This window comes from Arachis ipaensis, chromosome B10, assembly GCF_059453495.1.
Source record: "Arachis ipaensis isolate K30076 ecotype BB chromosome B10, ASM5945349v1, whole genome shotgun sequence".
NCBI lineage: Eukaryota > Viridiplantae > Streptophyta > Magnoliopsida > Fabales > Fabaceae > Arachis > Arachis ipaensis.
This window is the reverse complement of record NC_142435.1, coordinates 14248129-14272035: the sequence shown is the minus strand read 5'-3', so window position 1 is coordinate 14272035 and position 23907 is coordinate 14248129. Positions and strand designations below refer to the sequence as shown.

At 31.1% G+C, this 23907-nt stretch overlaps 2 protein-coding genes across 5 annotated transcripts; both read right to left on the bottom strand.

Moving 5' to 3' along the window:
* Positions 1–6688: 6688 nt before the first annotated feature.
* On the bottom strand, positions 6689–15894 carry LOC107623175 (OVARIAN TUMOR DOMAIN-containing deubiquitinating enzyme 4-like). Its single transcript, XM_016325343.3, has 5 exons — positions 15644–15894; positions 14841–14962; positions 14033–14073; positions 7594–7692; positions 6689–6913 (listed from the first exon to the last, which is right to left on the bottom strand). Exons 1-5 carry the CDS (start codon positions 15687–15689, stop codon positions 6745–6747), a joined length of 477 nt encoding a protein of 158 aa, XP_016180829.1. The 5' UTR covers positions 15690–15894; the 3' UTR covers positions 6689–6744.
* Positions 15895–17717: 1823 nt separating this feature from the next.
* Positions 17718–23668, bottom strand: LOC107623174 (U-box domain-containing protein 6-like). Of its 4 annotated transcripts, XM_088506318.1 has the most exons (6): positions 23254–23668; positions 22155–22248; positions 21178–21363; positions 20894–21001; positions 19459–20609; positions 17718–18835 (listed from the first exon to the last, which is right to left on the bottom strand). In XM_088506318.1, exons 2-6 carry the CDS (start codon positions 22206–22208, stop codon positions 18049–18051), a joined length of 2286 nt encoding a protein of 761 aa, XP_088362444.1. In that variant the 5' UTR covers positions 22209–22248; positions 23254–23668; the 3' UTR covers positions 17718–18048. The 4 variants fall into 4 exon arrangements, with proteins under 4 accessions (XP_088362444.1, XP_088362440.1, XP_088362447.1 ...); XM_088506314.1 differs by having other exon boundaries at positions 22155–23659; XM_088506321.1 differs by lacking the exon at positions 20894–21001 and having other exon boundaries at positions 23254–23659.
* Between the last annotated feature and the right edge of the window lie 239 nt (positions 23669–23907).

Below are 23907 nucleotides of genomic sequence, written 5' to 3'. Positions count from 1 at the left end.
AGGTGAAACTAATGGGAACTCCTCTCTTTAATCCTCCGTCGCCTCCTCCCTCCACGCCTGCCACTGCCTCCTACTCTTCTCTGGCTGTTCCCCGCCCTCGAAATCGCCGCCGCCTTAGGGATGGAGCTCAAGTTCAACTCCAACTGCAACGGCAGCTTCGATAACACATCTGGTTCACAAAAGGGAAGCGATTTTTGTCGACGGTGGCGAATCCGACATGCCAGATGTCGGTGATAGAAGAGGAGTGGGTCGCAGTGGAGAGGCAGAGAAGGTCTGACGGTGAGAGAGAGGTCTGTGTGTGTGATTGTTGGAGGTGGATAGGTTAATGTGAGAGAGAAGATGAAGGTTTTTATAGGTTTTAATTAGGTTTACTTAATCAATTTAAAATTTTTAAAATTTTGAATTTAAAAGATTTAAAATTAATTATTAATATAAATTAATGTGGTTTTGTTTAATTTTTGGCTAATAACCTCTTGATTCCATATACTTTTCTAATTTTTAATTTTTTTATCTCTATATTTTACTGTGTCATTTGTCTGATACCTAACAAAATTTTGGATGCACAAAAATTTTTGGAACTGTAGTTGGAAGAGTTTTGGATGCGAATATAATAATATTGTGCAACTTCTTGGAATTAGAAATAAAATTGATTGAATTGTGTTCTTAACTAATTTTTGAAGAATTTTGAAATTAATAAAAGAAGGATATATGAATTGATTCAAATCAATTATGCTACATAGATTCAATAAATCAGCTACTAATCTGCTACCGTATTGTTAGAACTACATATTTGGTATTAATGAAAAACATTGATTTTTCTGCTCTAAATAAATTTAATTTTCCTATCATAACAAGTTTGATTATCCTCTTATAAAATATTTTATTATTCTAGGGGCTAGTTGCTTCTTTTTTTTTTTTTTTTTTTGTGAAAGAACAAATCAAGACAAGAAAAAAAAGACAAAAAAAATAAAACTAAGAAAAAACAGTTATTTTTATTCAAAAATATTTAAAATACTGAACTTACGAAAAAATAAAACTAACATTGTACCAAAAAATATTACTTATTTTTTGGTAGATAATTTTATCACTATTCTAAACCATCATGAATAGAAATTATTGTGTTTCTAACACACGACTATGAGTCTGATAAAGCTTCAAGTTGGATAGTTCAAATGAAATTTCTCTAAGGTTCCAACCACTCACTATAAGTCTCAAGGCTATTTATAATTTTATACCATGCTTGCATCTTTTTGAACAATGCTAAGATGAATCTCCCATCTTAGTTTGATTAATTCTGTTCTTAAGTCTGATTACTTTGTTGGAAAATATATAAAATAATAATGTATAAATATATATAAATATATGGTAATTAATATTTTCTATGTTAAACTATGGAAAATATATAAAATAATAATGTATAAATATATATAAATATATGGTAGTTAATATTTTTTTATGTTAAAGTAAAGGTGAATAGTCAGTAAAAATTCAATTGTAAAAAATTTTAAATAACAGAAACGTATCTAAGTAATATTATTAGTTTTTAAATTTACATAGAAAATATTGCAACATATAATAATTTTTTTTTCATTTAGAACAAATATGAACACGATTTGGAAGTTGTTCCATGAATGACCACCTTCCTTTTATGAATTTTCTGCAAGATAACCAAACTATCTATAAAAGAGATAAAAAAAACATACAAAAGGGACAGAAAAGATACAGAAAGAAAGGGAGGATAGGGGAGGGCCACTACAACAATATTTAGGATTTTTTCTCTCTTTTATAGAGAGAAAAAGGAAAAAAGCTATAATGGTGTAATAAATTTTTTAACCCAGTTGTTAGAGTATAATTAGGATTAATTAAATAAATTAGTATTATTTAGTATATCTAAATATTTATTATATGATATTATTTTTTATTATTTCGATTCTTTTAGCACTTATAAATATTCTTCTATATTATATTATTCGATACAACTTGAATACACACAAACTTTTTTTTCACTATTCTCTCTTACTTTTCTAGTATATTTGGATAACATAAAAATAAAAATTTAGCTAAAAACACAAATTTTTTTATAAATAAATAATTTAATTATTTTAATTTACTGAAATATATAATTTGGAGCATATTTATCAATTTACATCGTATAATTTATCTCATTTGCAAACGAGATATATAGGATTTGCAAAATAACACATATCTCATTTACAGTGTAATTACACAGTTGGTCCCTACACCAATGGCGGAGCTTAGTTCAGATAAAGAGGCCATGCCCCCCCCCCCAAACTTTTTATAAAAAATTTAGTAGTACTTTTTCAAAAGATAAAAAATAGTTCAATTGACTTAAATACTTTACTATGACTTAAAGTATCTAATAAGTTCAATAAACAACAATCTCTCTATCTTTAAGTTCAAATATAAAAAATTAGATATTTTTTATTTATTTAATTTAATATTATTTTATATTTTACTATTTATTTAATTTAATATTTTATATGACAAAAAATAATAAAATATTCAATAAGTATTAATATTATTGTATTGGTATAAATTGAAAAAAAATTCAATAAATATTATAAATTTTAATATTTGTCCTTCTAACTTCTTCTTTACATATTTTACAGGATATATATTCAAATTTTTATATAAAATAATAATGAAAAATCAAAGAATTGATACATTTTTTAAGAGGAAGACTAATATTTAAGAAGGAGAACATATAACTTTTACAATATCAACACCTGTAGATAGTTCTTCTACTTTAATGAATCACGAAGAAAGTGAGATATAACCTTCAGAAGTTCAAAAAGTTACATTTGATGACTTTAATCTTAACTTTTTGAAACGAGATCTTGAAAAACGGCTTTAAATTTGGAAATATCACCCAAACCAGAGAGATGAGATTAGACGAGCTTATTTTAAATGTGGTATATCAAAAATATTTTGACAATTATTTTCTATTTGACCCCCCCAAAATTTTATTTCAAGTTCCGCCAATGCCATACACTTTAAAAGTTTGTAATTGGGTCCGTAAAGAAAATTAAAATTTGTAATTTAGTTCTGTCGTTCAAAAAATGTTTAATAATTTAACAGAATATTTTCAATATATTCTCTATTTTAACAGAATATTCTCAGTATATGCTGAGAATATTCTATTAAATCAACACTTTTTGAATCGTAAAGACTAAATTGCAAATTTTAATTCTCTTTAGGAACCCAATTACAAAGTGTTAAAGTATAGAGACTAATTTGTAATTTCACTAAAAGTGTAGAGACTAACTGTATAATTTAACCTTAAATTTATTCAACTTTCAATTTTTTTAAGAATCCCGCTAGGAAGACAATGAGATATCTATACAATATGTACAATGGGCTGTTTGTTTGGCCTAAATTAAATTAAAAATGACAATGAACCTTCATTTATCCTAATTCCAACCCCTAATTGATTAATTCAAATTACCCCTCATTCACCTTTATTGACCGTCAATTGCCCTAACCGCAAAATATGCCACTGTCGCTGCTCAGGAACCCCCGCCGATGTGAGAGGGAGGGAGGGAGGGAGGGAGGGAGAGGGCTCAACACATCACGGAGAGGGAGGATTCATCCTCTATGCCCAGCCGCCGTTGCTCCATGATCGTCACCGCCGTTCGCCGCCATTGCAGAGAGAGGAGGGTGACGCAGAGGAAGGGCCTTCAAGGAGAGAGAAAGCACGAGCCAGAGAGAGAAAACCCGAGCTAAGGAGCGCGAGGGAAGTCGCCGATGCACTGCCATTCTTCGCCGCCGCCACGTCGCCGTAGCCGTCGTGAAGCTCATCATCGTCGCCAAACCTAGCAACGGAGAAACCAGGGGAAGATAAGAGAGAAGGTCACATGGTGGGTGGTCATCGCGAAGCGGCCGCTGTTGTTACTATTTCTTGCCGCGGTTCTGTTGCTGGGTTCCACTGCCGTTGCCGCTAAGGTCTTCTGTCATCACTAGAACCGCTACGGATATTACCGTTGCTCTATTTCCACGTTTTTCCTTTATTATAACAAGCACCTCTATTCCGAAATCTTCACAGCTAGTGTATATGTGTTATATTATGAGTTTGGTGAAAATTCTGAGATTTTGGTAACGTAGGGTCGAATTCTGGTTGTTGCATGTCGCTTTTAGAGTTATTGTGGTTGCTGCAAAAATGGTTTGAAACTGCGGTTATGGCTACCGCTGTGATGGGCCGAGGAAAAAAGGAATTCAACGCATTTAATTATGCGAATTGCGATTAAATAAGGTAGGGGCGCTTTTCTTAAACTTGTTTTATTTTCAAGAATTGTTACAAGTCGATATTAATGCGAAATGTACATTTTTGTGATTTCGTAAGTCTTATGGATTGGTTTGAGTTATTTTGGACGACTGTAATTGTTTGTGTGGTTGAATTATTGATTGTTTGAGAAGATTGAATAATTTGGGTTATTGGTTGATTTTTGTTAAATTGGTGGTTCCAATTGGTTTTCTTGAGATTTGAAAATGTTTCGATATTAGAAATGAGTTTGAGTTATTGAAAAGAGTTTGAGACATTGGATTTGGATTGTTGATTAATCGAAATTTACTTTTGAGAATTTGAAAATAATTTCAGATATTGGAATTGGTTTAATTTTGGAAATAATTTAAAAGAGTTTGAGAAATGTTTGGATGGGACTCGAGAAGGATGACAAAGTTTGAGTTTTAGAGGAAATGTCGAAATTTTTATAAAATTGGAGGTTTCATTTGAAGTGGTTATTTAGAAAGATTTGGATTCTTAAGGATTTTATGATTTGATTTTGAGTTATTAAGAAAAGGACTTCGTTTAAGGTTGATTTATTTAGGAAAGAATTAATTTTGTGTATGAATTTTTGATGAATGATGATGACATTGAGACTAGTTGTTGACCCTCTGTTGCAAGATGTGATCGGGCACTTTAACTCCTCGAGTTCTCCCATCGGCATGCATTTATATACGAATTTGAGCTTGGGATTTTTCCATGGAATATTAAATTATTGAGCTTGGAGTTTGACTCCATAGAATATTAATTTGAGCTTGGAGTTTGACTCCATTGATATTATATTTGAACTTGGGGATGCGCACACAGAGGGATTGTCCAATGGTTAACTACTATATATGTCGGGTTGGCTATATAACCAACAAATGAGACTCATCAGCCATAAGACAGGCATGCATCATATGCATTTGTATGCTTTGCTTGAGTTTGAATTTGTTTTGGTTTGCCTAATTGCTAAACTGTTATTAACTATTATTTGAGCTATTTGCTGTAACTGCTATCTATACCTGTGCTTTCCTTGTCTGTTTTGTCTGTGTTTGTTCTGATGTAGTACTTTTGATATTATTGGTGATGAGATGATGATTGTGTTGATTGATTATGTGATGGACTGAAGACTGTGATTGGTTTCTGATTGAGCTATTAGTAAAGTATGAAAAATCAAGTTGGTTCAGCATAGACTTAATGAACCTATACTTGGAACAGGTTGGTTATCCATACAATCTAGGAAAATGGTTGAAATTTTTCTTATAAGAAAAGAAGGGTTTTGGATTTCTGAAAAAATTGTTGGATTTTTGAAAAATATTGTTTCTTTGAAAAGGTTTTAGATGATTAACAGTTGATTTTTAAAAAGATTCATAAGATGAGCGATAATCTCTGCAATTGAAAACAGTTTTCTTTTAAATATCCTCTTATAATAATTATTAAACCCTCTACTGAGAACCCTTTCGAGGACGATGTTCTCACTCCTCTACAGAATTTCTTTTTCAATGATAGGTTTAGGAAGCTTTGGTGCGAAGCCACGACCAATCTACAAACTTTATATATATGTTGTACTTTCTGTTTGTTGATTTAACTGAAACTTTACCCCTCGTCAATTGTCATTTGAAATTTTAGAGGGAAAGGATTTGTATTAAGAAGTTTTAGTTAAGTTTATGTATTATTATTATTATGTGAATATAATTATGTGATTAAGATTAAGTGGATTAACGTAAAAACCTTTTCAATTTTGTAACTAAGGATTCGGTTTATATTTATAAAGGCTCAATATTAAATAAATATAATATTAAATTACAGATTAAAAATAAGTAACGCTTGAACTTTTAGTACGACCATGAGGTGTTAAAAGTAAGGGTATTACATGATAGATAAATAATAAAATAATAATTTAAAAAATAGAGGATATATTTTATAATTAAATAATATATAAAAAATTAATTTATAATTAAAACTAAATAAAAATTATTTGACAATTATTAAAAAACTTTAAAGATATATTTTATTATTGAGATATTTAATAGTTCAGAGATTATGAAACCCATCAAATCCTTTGCCATAAAAATTAGATATTTTCTTGAGTCAAGTCTTGGTCACTGCTCTCAATTAGTCATATAAATAGAAATATACTCTCAATTCAACATTTCATTTCAATTCAATTCTCTTCTTCTTCATATTGCTTCAACAGCACGTAACAAAATTAATGGTAATATAAAAATTTAAAATGTATATAAATATGAGTTACTGAAATATAGTCTTATTGATGTTTTATTTTTACAGCAAAATAAGTTATTGTAATTTAACTATTAATCGGGAAAATTAAGTTTTATAAAAAAAAATATAAATATAGTATAGCATAGGCACTATATATATAGATAGATAGTTATATAACAGGGATCTTAATTCACTAATCACATACATAAGATATATGCAGTAGCTTATCAAAGTTGTAATCATTTCTGCGAATATGTAGTGTTATTGGAATTCTTGAAGGCATCATAGTGGCCATAACCGTGATAGATAACACAAATTGGGTTATCCTCACCATACTCTTGACCATATTCAGCTATTACTTTAAGATTCTTGGATTTCTTATCCTCCATCACCACTGTTATAGGCATCCTATAATCACAACACATATATCAATTAATAGGGGGTAAAATGTACATATATTTACACTAATATATAGTTAGGGTAAAATGTACTTTTTATTTTTTAACATTTAAGATATTTTAATTTTACTCTAACATTTGAAAATTTTTTATTTATATATAGAACCTTTCAACTCTACTCTTACAAACTATAGCAAATGTGAGCCTTTGCCTTTCGTTTTATAGAATTTTATTTTCAAACATTTGAATAAAATTGAAAACTTTTGTAAAGGTTAGGTGTAAAATTAAAATTTTGAATAAGTATTATATTAGAAATACAAGCATATTTTATCCTGATATAATTTTAGCATAAAATAGGAAAAAATAAGTATGTTAAAAGATAAATATTTACCTAGAAAAAAAATGAAATATTAATATTAGAGTCACTATAAATTAGAAAGTGAATATTGTCACTATCCTATTATATGTTATTCTCAAATTACTCCTAATTTTTATAGATCTTCTCCATTACCAAAATAATAATAATAATAATAATAATAATAATAATAATAATAATAATAATAATAATAATAATAAGTATGAAAGTTAATTTTAAAAATCTAAATAAAAATAAAATATCAATAGCAAATTCACGGCAATAAAATAGACACATAAATTATAAATTATTGCTAACAATAAAATGGTCTTAACTGTAAAACATGTGAGGACATAAGAAGTTCAGGTTCTCCTCCCCAAACGTGAGGCTTTCGCATTTGTCCTGTGTAGGTGTCAAAGTCATCCTCAAGAAACCTATGTATATGCATTATTATAAATTAAATTAAACACTGTATACTTAATTCCAACTCAAGATCAACTATAAATAGGGGTGGTAATCAGGTGGGTAGAGACGAATTTTTGTCTCATCGAATTTCATTTTGCTCTATAACAGTATATATAAAACCCGTTTTGCCTCTACTCGCAAATAATAAAAATCTATATCTTAATATATTTTCGTTTCTACCTGTTTTTATTAATTATTAAAATTCGATAAATAAAATTAAATTTTAAAATTTATATAATCATTATTATATACATAATATAAATTAAATCACAAATTTAAGAATGATACAATATCAAACAATAATATTAATAATTTTATTAAATTTTTTAGATAAATATTATATATATATATATATATATATATATATATATATATTATAGGACGGATAGAGACGGATATTTTCTAAATCCAATCTTATTTCTGTCTTACCAAAATTTTATGTATCGAATCAGATAATTATTCATTCTGATCGAATAGGAGAATAATATTATTTAAATAAAAAATATTATTTTGTGCATTAGAATTGTCTCATGATTAGATATAAAATTTATGATTATTAATTAAATTGTGACTGACATTTTTTTTAATTTATAATTTTATTTTATATATATATATATATATATAAATAAGGTGGTAGGGATCACTGTTATTTCAAGTAAAAGTTCAATTTAATTATTAAAATTGTAAATATCATTTATTTTTTTTATGTTTTCAAAATTAAATTATTTAGTTGTTGGATTTACATGCTATAAATAATGTTTAATTCTTAGATGGTCAATATTTTATCTTTATTTATATAAATTTTTAATATTTTTATTTTATTTATTTTATTTTTGAACAAAAAGAGTTTAACATAATAAAATGGACTAAAAGAGCAAATAAAATAAAAAAATCTAAATTTTATTATTTTTGATATTGTCATTAACAACTCAAAGAATTTACACCACTTTATTTTTTGTAGCACATAAATAATTTGTCAATAAATTTTTATTATTTCTAATGTTTTATTTTGAAAAATCATTTCATCCTTCCAACCAAATATTTTAAATGATAGATAAGAATCTAATCAATTACTTTTTTTGCTCATCTTTATACATAGTCTAACTCTCAAAATATTGTTTATTGTACTTGGAACAATTTAATGCCTACCAAAATCTAAGAACCAATTCCACACCTTTTAAGTAAACTCATAACCAAAAAAAAGTATTGTACACTTTTAATATCTTTTTTACATAATACACAAACATTATTATTCTGATCAATAACACGTAATCTGCTCAATTTGTCTTTTGTGTTAACTTTGCTAATCAAAATAAACTAAGTAATAGCTCAACTCGTGGTGGCATCAAGGACTTTTATACACCTTTAGTAAAGATGTAATTATATATAGGCTTCGAAAATTTCTGCCTACAAAGCCTGCATAAATGAGTTAGTAGAAAAGTACCATTTTTTTAAACTTCCACACAACTCTATTTTTTCTTGTTGATTTTACTAATTGTAGAATCCCATGAAATTGGTTTAAGAGCCCGTTTGGGAAGTAGCAAAAGTTACTTTTTTTGACTTTTGGATTATGAAAAGTCATAATCTGCGTGTTTGGTACCATCTTAAAAAAAGCTTTTAACTTCCCGAAAAGTTAATTTACAGCTTTTTGAAGAAGTAGAAATATATGACTTCTCAACTTTTTCATAAGTCATTCTACCACTTTTTTTTTTTTTTAAATTAATTTCAAAACAAAAAAAAATCTACTTTCCTTCTTGATTCTGTGAAAAATAGACTCTTCACCACCATTTTCACTCAAGGTCTGCTAGAAGCACTGGCCTTCCACCATCATTCCACCATCATTCTCATGCAATGTTCCAAACTTCACCATCATTTTCACGTAATGATTCATCTGATGAAAGTATTGATCCTCTACCACCATTTTTATTTTCAGACAATATTGTATCTGAACAACCTACTGCATATATTCCTTCTAAGTATTTTTTTATCATTTTATCACTCTATTTTTTATTATTAAATTTGTATTTAACTGTGGTATAAAATTTTAGTTTTAATTTTATTTTTTTCACATGTGATTTTATAGCTTGCTATTATTTTCATAGTTAATTATAGCAAGTTCTTGACCTCAATAAAGGAGAAGAGAGTTCTAATAGGAGTAAAATAAAAAACAGCAACAAAATATACATTGACACATTTTATAGTTATTTTTTATTTTCACCTACCATATCATACACAATATTAGTGATTATATTAGGTAAAATCAACATTTAATATTGGAAAATATTTGTTATCATTGTTATTTTAATATTTATCCTCTTTTGTAAAAAAAATTATTTTTTGAGTTATTTATCCAAACACTACAACTTCAAAATAAGTACTTTTATAACTAAAAATCCAAACACAAAATAACTTATTTATAAGCTACTATTAATAAAAGTCATTATACTTTAAGCTCTTTTTCCAAAAGAACTTATTTAAGTTATTTACCCAAACTGGGCCTAATAATTCAAGTTTTCTCCTCCATTGAAAATTCTACATTCATTCTAATCTATTTTAAAATTCACATACACTTTCCTATGACAGATCTTTTTTTATTTGAAATCGAAAAAAGTCTTGAAAAATTATCTTTCAATTTAGGGTTAAGTACGATTTTGGTCTCTAAGGTAGGGGCTGAAAATTTTTTTCATCCCCAACTTTTTTTTGCTTACAAAATCGTCCCTGAGGTTTAATTTAGTTTTAAAATCGTCCTTCGAACCAAAATACCCTTCTCCTTCTTCCCAAAATCAACCAGAACCAGAACAGATGTAGAAGTAGAAGCAGATACAACAACAATGAAACAATGTTTATAAACTATAAAAAAAAAACAACCAGAAGCAAAAGAACAACAACAACAATGGAAAATAAAATCAGAACAACAACAACAACAACAACAAAAACAGAAGCAGAAGCAACCAGAAGCATCAACAAATCCACAAATAAAAAAATTCAACAATATAATTAACAGAAGAATTGGAACTCTAGGAAGCCCAGCGGCGAGGACGCGAAGCACAGCGGCGAGTGACTAGCGAGGAGGACGAAGAGCAACAGCGACCGGTGAGGAGCAGTGACGACTGGCGACTGAGCGAGGAGGAGGAGCAGAAACGGCGAGCGGCGCGCGACGTCCACCCTCGCAGAGCTGCTGGCGTCGATGTCGAGAAAGGAAAAGGAGCGGCGAGATCTGGCGGCAAGATCCAGCGGCGAGGACCGAATGACGAGCATCAGTGGCGGTGGCGAGGAGTAGCGGCGGTGGATTCCCTTTCCCTTTCTCTTTCCCACCTTCATTTCCCCCTTTTCTTCCCTTAAACCCCCTCTCCCAGTGTGATTCCCTTCCCCTTTTCCCTTTAACCCATTTTTTTTTATATATTTTTTTAGTTAGGATAATTTGGTAATAAAAATTAAAATTTTAGTAAAAATGACGATTTTAAAATTAAGTTAAACCTTAAGGACGATTTTGTAAGCAAAAAAAGGTTGGGGACAAAAAAAATTTTCAACCCCTATCTTAGGGACTAAAATCATACTTAACCCTTCAATTTACTACTATTCTCCCAAAAATGAATTCTTCTTGCATCCCCTAACTCCAAAGCCAAACCATTGATTATCTTGTCTTTCACTTATTGCTCCTTTATATGCAAATGACAAATTTTCTTCCATGGACCCCTCTTATTGGTAATGTCTCAGTTGAAAGCATCTCATTAAGAATTCAAGTTATTGCATTATCATATAATCTGTGAGTTAGGAAAGAAGGGGATAGTGAATCAAATAGCACAATTCTTCAAGGCGTGTGTTACACACCCTTTTCTTTAGGCTTAATTCGCCCCCACCAATGTACAATGGTGTGCAAAATGGGTTACTGACAAATTTTCTGTAGGATACAATGAAGAACACTTGACTTGTTTATGCACTCACAAAGTCAAGCCTTAGTAAATGATAATTTACAGAATAATATTCTCTATTCTTTCTTTTGTGCATAAAGAAAGTGTTGAGATGGATTCATTTAGCAATAATGAAATGAGGGAAATTTATAGAGGCGGAGTATATGCAGCTACGTACTCAACAGACACAACTTTTCAAATAGTTACAACCTTTCAACAGACATTACTATTCAAATAGTTGCAACCTTTTAACAGACATAACTTTTGAATAAGTCACAACTCTACGAAGAGATGTAACTCTTCAACATAGCTTTTCACATATTTTGAAAATATATCTCACATAATCTTCTTCCAAAACGAGCAATTCTCCTTCGAAATCCACCACCACCATTTAAACGATAGAGATGTATTTCGAATCACTGCATCATTAACACCTAACCCTCCTAATTTTTTCGGTGCTTGCACTATCTCCCACTTCACTAAAGCCATCCCATTTTTTCATCTTCCTTATTACCCTATAAGAATCTCCTTTGCAGTGTTATCAACTTCTCTGCCACTGTCTTGGACATCTTATATAAACTTAGATAATAAACTAACAAATTATACATAAATTAATAAGAACCAGTTTACCAGCTTTATTGAGAATCTTTGTTTTTCACATGTTGAACTTTTTCCACCACTTTGTCAATAACCGGTTTTTATGTCTTCACAAGTCTCGGATTCGCACCTAAGTATATTTTAAGGTACTTGATTGGTAGCATATCCTCCTTGCATCCCAATAACCTACACATTCTTTGTACCCACTCTTGCTGACAATTCATCGTTATCAAATTAGACTTATCAAAATCAATGCTTAACCCCAACATTAACTCAAAACACCATAATAACCTTTTATAGTTTATAATAGTCTCCTCCTCTAGTAGAAAAAATAAGATAATGTCATCTGTAAACTGAAAATGAGACAATTCAATATTATCTTTTCTACTTGCAGTAGAGATATATATTCATTTCTTACAACTTCCGTAACCATCCTATGAAGAACATCAATAATAAAAAAAAAAACAAAAACAAAGATAGAAGATCACCTTGTTATACCCCTTTCTATTTTGAATTATTTTGTAGGAGATCCAATTTCTTTAATCATAGACCTTTTACACCCATTAGTTACAAACTTTGTGAAACTAATTACAAGACATGACATCAAAGATCAAGCGTATCACACACTCCTTGCCTACTCTTGGTTATCCTGAGTAAATAGCCAAAATCATCCCTGAAAGATATCTCGATTTTCATTTTGGTCCTCGAAAGATAAAGATAATCAAAATCGTCCCCGAAAGATACACGATTGGTCACGTTAGTCCTTCCGTCAATTGGATGATGACGTGGAGAGCTAATGCCACGTGTCACAAGATGATTGGTTGACGTGTCAGATCAGTGACACTTGGCATGCCACGTGTCAGGTCAGTGACACGTGGCATGCCACGTGGCACTTGAGATGTAAAAAAGTTATTTATAATCAAAATAGTCCTTGAAAGTTCAGACGTAAGTCATTTTCATCCCTAAAATTTTAAAAATTAATCAAATTAGTCCTTATATAATTTTTTTTCTTGATAATATTAAATTTAAAATATTTTTTGATACTACTAATTTTAATAAAAATATAATTGACAATAAAAAAAATTAGTAATTGTATCTTTTGTTCTTAAAATTTTTTTCAATAAAAATATCTCTCTCATTTAATTCTTGTCAAAATCTCTCTTATTCTTTTCTATTCTAAAATATTTTTCTTACATTATTACATTTTGCTGGAATATATATATATAATAAGTTTCAGTATTGTGTTTGATATAAAGTGGGAGACAAAGACTAAAATAAGAATAAAATTCTAATTTAATTTGTACAAAAAATAAAATTAGAATTAATTAATTGAAATAGAAATATTTTAAATATAAAATATTATTAAAATTTTAATCTCTGTCTCCATAAATTTCAGCCTTATATGTTCTCACTTTAATTTTTGGAGAACACTAAAATACTTAAATTTTAAGGATACAGGCCTTATATGTTCTCACTTTAATTTTTGGAGAACACTAAAATACTTAAATTTTGAGGATACAGGCTAAAATTTTAATACTAATCTCTAAACCAATAAACATAATATTAAATCTCAATCTCCGAATCTCCGTTCCTGTACATCCTATGACCTTTAATTTTAGCTTAGGAACTTTTCATGTGTCAATCAAACATCCTATGATCTGTATTATTTTTCAGCTACACTTTATTCTTATTCTATAATGACAACGAGATAATTATATATATATATAAGTGAAGGTTTGAAGTAAAAGTGAATCACAAACATTCTTTGTCTCATTATATTATAAGGAACTAGAGAACTTACCATTCAGTATCTGCCCTCCTCTTGATGAATTCATCTACGACCTACAAATAAATAAATTAAAGATCCATCACTGAAACAACTACACTACATATTTTGAATTCAGACATGCATGGATAACTAAAGTATAAAAAAAGTACTAGCTAGTGCCATAATTTTAATATTGATAATTGTTTTCTCATATGTGACATAATTATTATTAAGTTAAATTACATGGACATGACTTTACTATTAGAATAATTTATTTTTAGAGAAATTCGATGTAATAATTTTATAAATATAGAAGAGTGTTATGTGTGACATAATTTAATTATAATATAATATCAATTTAATTTACCATAATTATTAACTCTTGGTCATTGAGTGATTAATGTTTATTAATTTATTTCATCCACCAACCATCCTATTAAAATTTGGTTAATTGTTAGAGATCAATACTAGTTCTAATTTCATTTTATTTTGAGTTTTACAAGACTATTTGAAACTAAAAGTAAAATTTGCTTCTCCAATGCATAGAATTAGTTCAATTAGAATTTTATATTATTTTAAAAACATAATTATACGAGTGGTAAAATTTTATTGGTTCTTCTCCATCAAGATGATATTGTTTCTCTAAAGTGATATCGGTTTCATTTCATAAATCAAATTCAATACATATTTCAATTCTAAATCAATTCACTTTTTGAAAATATCAAAAATAATACTCTAAAAACACTCCATTAAAAATACTCTTAGGTTGCATAGAATAGAATATAATTACTTTAACAATATTCATAAATTACTTAATAAATTAATTAAGGTGAAAGATTACTTTGGCTCTAAGGTCATCTGCAAGTTCTTTTTGCCTATTGAGACTTGGAGATGGCTCCCTTCTTCTAAGGCATGCACCATACACTACAGACCTAAACAAACATCTGCCATCCCCTGGAATCCCTGTAAATATAGCCAAATATATTGTCCAAAAATTATGTTAAATCAAAATAATTAACCTATAATAAGTACAAAAGTTATTTTGCAAATTCATCCAAATATACAATGCAAAAAAAATTATATAATATCAAATGACATAAAAATAGAAATGATAATACCATTTTATAACATTGAGAATGATATTAATAAAAAAATTAAAAAGATCAAAGGCGATTTTGATCTAAAATTTTAAGAACGAACAAAATGCCTAACCCTATATATTATATTAGTAACATGAATAACCAAAACTCAGAGCATTATTTATGAGATAGAACTCAAAAAACTAAATTATAAAATTGAATTAAATTACACGATTTGCAATAGCCATGAAATGAACTGACTTCTTTATTTTCACAATTTGCAAGAATTGAATAATCCTCGAACCCAGCAAATCATTTAAGTCATAGAATTATTTACTTGACCAATTTACAACTGAATTCTCATAATATAATTTCAAGCCAGAGAATTGAATTGAACGAATTCAAGTTCAAGCAAGGCGTTCCAAAGACCCCCGTTAAACAAGCGATGGTTTTACAAGAAAACTAGTTATGTCTTGTAAACTAAAAAAGTTACTCAAGCATATAAAAATAATAACATAATAATATATAGCACTAAAAAAATAATAATAATAAAGGCACGACATACAGATTATTGGAAGTTTGTTACTGAATGACTTTTCTGATTGCGGCATCACTTGAACCCCCGAGCAAACACCTGTTTGGTGCTATTGTGTTTTGAGCTTCAAGAATGGAGTTCGTGGGCACTTCCTCCAAACGCTCCTTATCTCTATCATCTTAGTTTCCTTGTGGTTGGGCTGTGGCATGAAATTCTCACTAGAGAATCGAATACGGTTCCCCCTTCTCTCTCCTTTTCATTTTTTTCCATTTTTTTTCAATTTATTCATTATGCCACAAAAACAGGAACATAACTTTAATTTGTCACGGATAAATTGTTGAGTTGTCACGTTACATATCAAATATATTTCAAATACCATATTTGTAAGACATTCCCAATTGTGCTTTAATTAAAAAAAAATCTTTAGACACACCTAAATACAATTACGTGTAGGCATATTTAGCTTATTCTTCACTAATATACTTAAAATGAGTTTAAAAGTTGTTAGGAAGAATAACATGGATGCATAATTCTAGTCGGATATCATCCTATGAACCGAATGTGGGAATACTTGTAAGAGACTTTAACGCACAAAAATTTTAACCAAAGAGGTACAAGAATTAGGATGGATTTAGTCCTAATCTCATTTAGATGTAAATAGAAAGATATGCTCTGTATGGGCCAGCATGCCCGTCTTATATGAAAGGCTGCTTTAGAAATAGAAAATATAAGAAGCCAATTTTTAGTTAGCCAATATATTTAGAAGAGGAATGCTAGGGGCCAGCAACATTTAGGATTTATAGCCATCAAATAGCCATCAATGAGATTTTTAATGGTGTGAGATTAATGTGAGATTTCATCCAATGGCTCACTCTTCTTTGATGATTACATGCTGGCCAGAATTTGATAAAATTGCTGGCCCCTAAACTTTTCCTATTTAGAATTAAGGATTTATGATTTAGAATCTAGAATTTAAAATAAATAAAATAACTTTTATCCAAAAAAAAAAAATAGCTTCCTAACATTACTCTTTAAAAATGGCATACTGGATGTGATCATGTGAGGCATTTGCTAAATTCAGCACCGTCAACATCAAGATCAATGTCTAGTAAAGGGACTAAGAAAGGAGGTAAAGGGAAACAAGGGAAAAAGGGTGGTGGTAAGAAGCATTGTTGAGTACAATACTGGTGCACAAATTGTGAGAAATTAAATGTAGTGATTGATCAATGTCTTCATAAATTTAGTACAGCAGTTATATCTTGCAAATAACTTCCTTCAAAGCCAAGTGACGAGCTCGTTCATGCATTTTCTCCTTGCATTCATTGCCTACTTTGGATTTGGGAAGGAATCAAATTACTAGTATGATGACAAACCTTTCTCGGTTTTCTTCTCTTCAAGTATTAGGACTTGATAGCAATGAATTGAAGGGAACTTACATGAAGGGTTTGGCCAGCTATCCAATTTGGAAGACTTACGCTTCAAAAGAATACAATAGAAGGTTCAATATCTGAAGCTCATTTCTCCAAGTTCTCCAGACTTTATTGTGGCATAAGGAACAAGAAACAATAGGTCAAGGGGTCAATTTGTAAATAAAAATTATATAAGCCCTACATTATAAAAGCAAGAAGGGGCCATTTTGCTATTTCAAATGGGATGGCTAATGTTACTCCCCAACATAGGATGTAGCCGCCATACCTTCCTAACTATCTGCTTTGTAATAATCGATAAAAGTTCTTTCAACACCACTTGTATATTGCATCTATACTTGCTCTAATACCCATTTTTTAACACCCAAAACGATAATCTACTCATAATTTGGATTAGGTGTTAATGATTACCTCAATTTTGGGTGTATAAACAAAACATCTCCATGCTTTGCTTGGTTCATGTCCTTGGACAAAAACATGTTCAATAGTGTAAACACGAACAAGTAGACTAAATGTTAGTTGTCTTGAAACAGAATTCTTGAGAACTTCCGTAAAGTAGAAACAAAATTCAAGGACAAAAGTACGTACCACATTGCCGTAGAACATGCACCGATGGCTGCCAATGACTTTCCAGCAACGGTCCAGTAGCTGACAACGGCAATCTAAACGCTGGCAGCTGTGGTTTGAAAAGGCTAATAATATCCAACTATTAAATAAGATAGAGAAACATTTCTGTGTGTTTCTAACTGGACCTTTCAAAAGTAAATTTAAAACGTGGAACACCTATTATATATTACCAAAAATTAAATAAATATCTAATACTAAGAATTGACTGATATTACAATGAGGAAAGAAACTGAAGAATTAACAGAATCCACAAAATTACACATGCATGTACATCTCTACGCGTTGGAAAAACCAGCCGGAGCACCCAATGGAACAGGACTTGAGCTTAGGATAAAAACCAGGGCTAGTAGAAGCTAAGCATCGAAAGATTTGCATTGAGACCTAACACTGGTAAACAGAATAGCTCTTGCTTTTCCACAGAAAGCTTAAAGCCTTCCCCACCTTTCTCCTAGATGTAGATTTGCATAGTGGTTTCATCTCAGGCTTAGGCATAGATGAATTGCTGGTTTCTGGTCGGCCTTGTGGCTTGGTCGGGGAATGCTCTTCTTGCCGTTGCTCTCGGAAGAGCATCAACAGCTTTTGAGATTTTTCTCTGCCTCTTGACGTCCCATTCACCGATATTGAGACCAAGGCAGGGATGACCCCTTCTTGAAGGACCATCTCGCAACATTTCTTGCTCCGGTTACACAAAATTAGGAGACATGCGACGGCTTGCTCTTGCTCTAGGAGCTCACCAGTGTCGAGTATCGATGCCAATGTGCTTATGATTGCTGGAGATGACACCATTTCCTCTCTACCCAGTTGAGAAACCGCCAAATTTATCAATACAGCTATGCATTTTTCGGTCCACACACTATCACCCTGGCCTACAAGCTGGGATTGCAAGCCAACAATGATTCCAGATGAAAGGAGGTATGGAATGTTGGTGGGTACGGTAGAAAGATTATAGAGTGTGTGGAGCGAATCTAGCTTGCATTGAACATCAGAGCTGGATTTAAGAATCTTGACTAGGAATGGGACAGCCTGACCCGAACCAATCATAGGCTTGACTTCTTCAAGGCAAGAGAGATTTAGATAGAGGGCAGTTGCACAGCCATAGCAAGTAGGTTTATAGATCATTTCGTCCAACAAGGATAAGACTCCGGCTGATATCATCATTTCCTTGTTTCTGTTGAAAAGAAAAAGGAACAAATGAGTGTGCGTATGCAATGATTTGGAAAACTGGGAAAAGAAAGGTAATAACTATTGCTATCTGGAACATTTATTCTGCACCTCCATCAGAAATTTCAGCCTCAATTTTTAATGGAGCATAAATCTGTCTATTTTTTTCCTATATAAAAAATCCCAGGCATTAAACTGAAGAAATAATGTCAATGTCATAATTTAACAAGCAAAATAATCAATTTTCAAATTTGAGTTGCACTAAGCAGTATGCACATTGTCTTCATTTCTTTCTCCTGTGTGTCCATTTCAAGAAGGGGAGTGGGGGATTAATACATCATAAGAGAGAGGCTTCAAAAAATAAATACATACAACTTGCAATTTATTTTTCCACAAAATGATGGAAGCTCTTGAAGAGGTACATGATGATCAGATCATTGCGATTAAATTATGAATATTTTGTTACTACAACATAACCAAGTAACTGTGGTTCTGGCTAAATGCAAGAGCATCACTTTTCAATCACCAAATGTTGTTTAAGTCTTTTAATAAAATGGAAAAGCAGTTTTACCTTATGGTTAAAAACTACGAAAACTACAAACAATAATACATACAAACAATAATACACACCTGTCATTGTTCACAGCAAGGTTGAACAGGGCCATAGCTCCATTTTCTTGATCCATTGCATTTCCTTCATGCAAAGCTGATTGGAGAAACTGCATAAGTGCTTCAACAAATCCATTAGCACCCATAAATGTCCTGGCGTCCTCATCATCCCTTAGCAACATCCTTAACCTTTGTACAACCTTACACTTCCCCTGTAAATCGTTCCCTTCTGTTAAGACTTTCAGAAAACTAAGATACTGTTCATTATCGTCCTCTTGTGTAGACACACTTTCAGCTCCAGCTACGCCAGTTTGCTCTGACATGCTGCTCTCTTCTACTGGAACCACTTTCACACCTTTCAACTTGCAAGAATTTACACTGTTAACAGATTTTGAATTTGTGGAATCGGTATCTGATAAAGCCAATCTCCAATAGTTAAAATCAAGAGATTCGGGAGGGCCTTCAGGAATAGGAATTCCATTCTGTGCGCACCAACTAGCCACAAGATTCTTGACATTGTAATTAGGAGTCAATAAAAGATGTGGAAGTTTCTGTTGAGTCTTTGGGCAGGTGTTATGCCCATCACTGAACCATTTTTCTATACAAGCCCTTTCGTATGTTTGACCCGAAGCAATTATAACAGGATCACTCATGAGTTGCAGAGATATCGGACACCTCAACTCTTCAGGGGGAAGGGGCATCGGGCCTGATTTTCTATTATTCGGCTTTAAGTTAATGGAACTAAGTTTTGAAAACACTCTATCAAACGCTTGAGTCTGAACACCATCCTCAACATATCCATTAACAGTAGGTGAACAGGGTTGGGAGCCCTGAGAATCATTATCATCTGAGAACTCACTTCTAAACAACTTAGAATATTTCCTCATGAGGTGTAAAAGATATGCAATAATTGATTCCTTCCGCTTGTCTTCCTCAGCCCGAGCCCTTTCGATGAGTTTTTTGAGAGCTCTTCGTTCAGTAAGAGCTGCTCTTGAAGATGTAATTCCAAGTCTAGTAGCAGCCTGATGAAAACATTCAAGTTCACTACTGTCATTAGAGTTGTCAAGCTTCTTTCCCTGCTGAAGCAATGCAATTAAATCGTCGCCAACTTGTTTTTCTGAGGGGTCAATTGCAAAAACCGTACTTGCAAGTTCATCCACAATTTTCTCAACCTGCTCAAAAATCAAATGTCAAGTATGATTAAAAAAAAGAAAGGAGGGGGGGGGGGGGTTGTCCATGATGATCAGGATTCAGTGTACAAAACTGAGTTCAGAATATAGCAAACAAGGTGGCATTGAGTTATTTTGGAAATAAATGAAACATAAAAAATAGACCACACCCTCACTCATTCAGAAAGCAAGTAGCAAGGCTGTGTAAGGGCCTCCACATAATAGAACAAGAGAAACTGAAACATGGAAAAGTAAGCTATACATCCATATCGTTGAAGATTATCCACCTGACACCCAATAGATTGAGGAACAATATCTTCCACCAGTTTAAGACTGTCAACAAGTGCAGACTTAGCCTTTTCAAATTTTTGAAGTACGGCGTCGCCAGTTATTGCCTGTGTCATAAGTGATATTATATGCAAGATTTTCCACAAGTAGTATTCCAAATCAGATAACCTAATGGGCTATAAATAACTTGTTGAAAGGGCTTAGGTAACTAAATCCACCCTACATAATGGTACACTATCGGAAAATAGAATTGAAAACTATACAAGAATAACAAAAATTGTACCAGGTAAAGTTTACTACACTCTGAGCAGTGCTGAAGAACATTCTTCGACTTCTCTAAAGCTACATGCAGTGAACATAATGCCTGTATTCCAGATTTGCTCCTAGGCTTAGCTGCTTCTAGAGAAGGAAATATTGTCAATATTTTACAATATATTGCAGAAAGAGTCCTGCACATTTCTCCATGTAACTGCACAAGATACCAAACACTCATTGTCAGCTGAAAATAGAGAATTTAACAATTAAAAAAGAATGAAAGAATTGGAAAAATAGCCCAAAAAACCAGAGCAAGAGAACTATACATAAAATTTACTCTCTTACTTTTTTTTTGGCCAGCAATTCTAAACCTTCTTTAAAAAGCAGCAGTGTTAATTGTGTAAAAGAAAATAATTCAATGTGGTTCAAACAGAGGACAGTTACTTTTACTTCAAAAAAAAAAAAAAAGAATAGGAAAAGGAAAATATGCAACTAATATATATACATACATAAATAAATATATTTATATATCTGAAAAAAAAAGGGTAAAGAACACTTTTTGTCCTTAACGCTTGCAATTTTCTTCAAAAATATCCCCTAACATTTAACTTCATTCAATTTTGTCCTCAACGTTTTTTATTCATTCAATTTTGTCCCTAACCATTTCGATAAAGCTACCCTTGGACATTTTAAATTTTGTCCCTAACGTTTTAGATGGTGTTAACGTCCATGGGAAATTTTGACGTAAATCGAAAACGTTAGGGGCAAAATTGAATGAAATTTAATGTTAGGGGTATTTTTGAAGAAAATTGTAAACATTAGGAACAAGCATACTTTACCTGAAAAAAAAAGACTCGATAATTATACTTGAATATTAAGTACTACAGGAATTATGGAGCAATTACAATTGAAGAATGAATACAAATTTATCAATATTAGTAAAGTAAAGGATTAAAGGAAGAATTTCTAACAGTTATCCCAATAATTTAAGACATGTCATCATACCTTGGCATCACTTGCTGCAAAAAGATTTTCTTCAAGCTCAGCAACATCCATCATTCAAATTCACTGTGAAAACTTAGATGCTAAACGATCCCAACTATATTTAACGATGATCAAAATCAGGAAACAAATAAAATTAGCAAAGTAGTGGTAAAGAAAAATGTCGCTACCAGTTCAGAATTTTTAAATTAAAAAAAAAAATGCATGTGATTAGACCATGCTTCAATAAACTAAAAGTCCAACCATTCTTCAGTTTCATTTCGTTTAATTTACCCAAGAAAGGTAAGTAGCGTGTTGAAAATACTCATAAAAAATTTAGTGACTCTATTTATTGGGAATTTCTTTATATCAATCAAACAAATAAATAATAAATAAAACAATGACTTCAAACTTGTTTTACATGCAAAATGTAAACTGCATCAATATTCTCTTTTTACGTATAAATATTCTAAACATACAACAAAAGGAAAAGTACCTTGTAAACAAACCTAACATAAAGTCAATTCGGTAGGCATTGGATTTGCAATGCTCTCTTTTTGTTTTTTTAAGAGAAAGAATTCAAATTATTATCTCTTAGTTTTCAACATTTTTTCTCCAACCAAAGCGGAGAAAAGGGTTTTCCAATTAACACAATAAAAAATTATAGTAATTTAAATTGGAAAAGACAAAGACATCCGTGACAAATCTTCACAATAGAAAGATTAAGACAAAATTTGAAAAGTAACCAAATCAATTTGGACATTGTCCATTTTTCATGGTATAAATAATCAAATGAAAGAAGAAAATGCTGATTTTTCGGTTACTTTTTCTCTCTTTCCAAAAACATGTTCACAGAGAGCAAATTAATCAACGCATTCTTATTTAACAGCTTCCCGATCCTAAAAATAAACGCCAAAAACAAAAAATTAGCACAAAGCGATCGCAAAGAACATAATCTCCAGCTGAGATCTTCACTCCAACAACACATAAAAAAGGATTAAAAATTACGGAAAATTTCTTAGAGAGAGAAAAATAAATCAGATTGAGGAAGCATTGAAAGGCAAAATGAGCATGTGAGAAATGTGAGATGCGGGGTTAGGGTTTGAGAGAAGAAATAACGTACCAGAGAAGAAGAAGAAGAAGAAGAAGAAGGAGGAGGAGAAGAAGAAGAGATGGTGCTGGAGGGTTTGTTCATTAAGAAATGGAATTCTTTTAGAGCGAAAAAAAAAATAATTAACAAAAAATGAAAAAAAGAAAAAAGAAGAAGAACTGGTTTTTTTTTTTAAGGGTTGTGAGGATCTGTTTAATGTGAGAGACAGAGAGGTAATGACTAATGAGGTTTAGACCGAAAGGAGCGAGTAGTTCGGAGGAAGCACACGAGGACAGAGAGACCAAGCGAGAGAGAGAGAGAGAGAGAGAGAGAGAGAGAGAGAAATGTGGAGGGAGATGACGAGATTTGGTTATTCTTATTTCTCACTTTCTTCTTCTCTTTCCTTGTGTGTGTGTTAAGGGGTGGAAGTGGCATTGAGCCGAAGCAGGAAACCGAATTTAATTGCAAAGTTTAAATTTGGGTGGGTTAACACTTAACACCTAACACTTTCCAGTTAGAATAGTCTTTGTCACTATCAAATTAATTTCCAAAACAATCATGTCTCAAATTAGGGGTTTTTTTAAATAGATAAAAATTATATTTACCCTTTTAAACGATTTTTAAATTTTTTACCGTTTTAGACATTCTAGAATAATTTCACCAGCAATCTATAACACAGATAAAAAT

Excerpts from the sequence above, each read along its gene's own strand:
- LOC107623175 (XM_016325343.3), bottom strand. The coding sequence starts at position 15,689 with ATGCCGCAATCAGAAAAGTCATTCAGTAACAAACTTCCAATAATCT. Across the intron at positions 14,963-15,643 it reads TAACAAACTTCCAATAATCT|GGATTCCAGGGGATGGCAGA; the intron begins GTATGTCGTGCC and ends CTATATTTACAG. Across the intron at positions 14,074-14,840 it reads CAGATGACCTTAGAGCCAAA|GTCGTAGATGAATTCATCAA; the intron begins GTAATCTTTCAC and ends ATTTATTTGTAG.
- LOC107623174 (XM_088506318.1), bottom strand. The coding sequence starts at position 22,208 with ATGATGGATGTTGCTGAGCTTGAAGAAAATCTTTTTGCAGCAAGTGAT. Across the intron at positions 21,364-22,154 it reads TTGCAGCAAGTGATGCCAAG|TTACATGGAGAAATGTGCAG; the intron begins GTATGATGACAT and ends TATCTTGTGCAG. Across the intron at positions 18,836-19,458 it reads CTTGCTGTGAACAATGACAG|AAACAAGGAAATGATGATAT; the intron begins GTGTGTATTATT and ends TCTTTTCAACAG.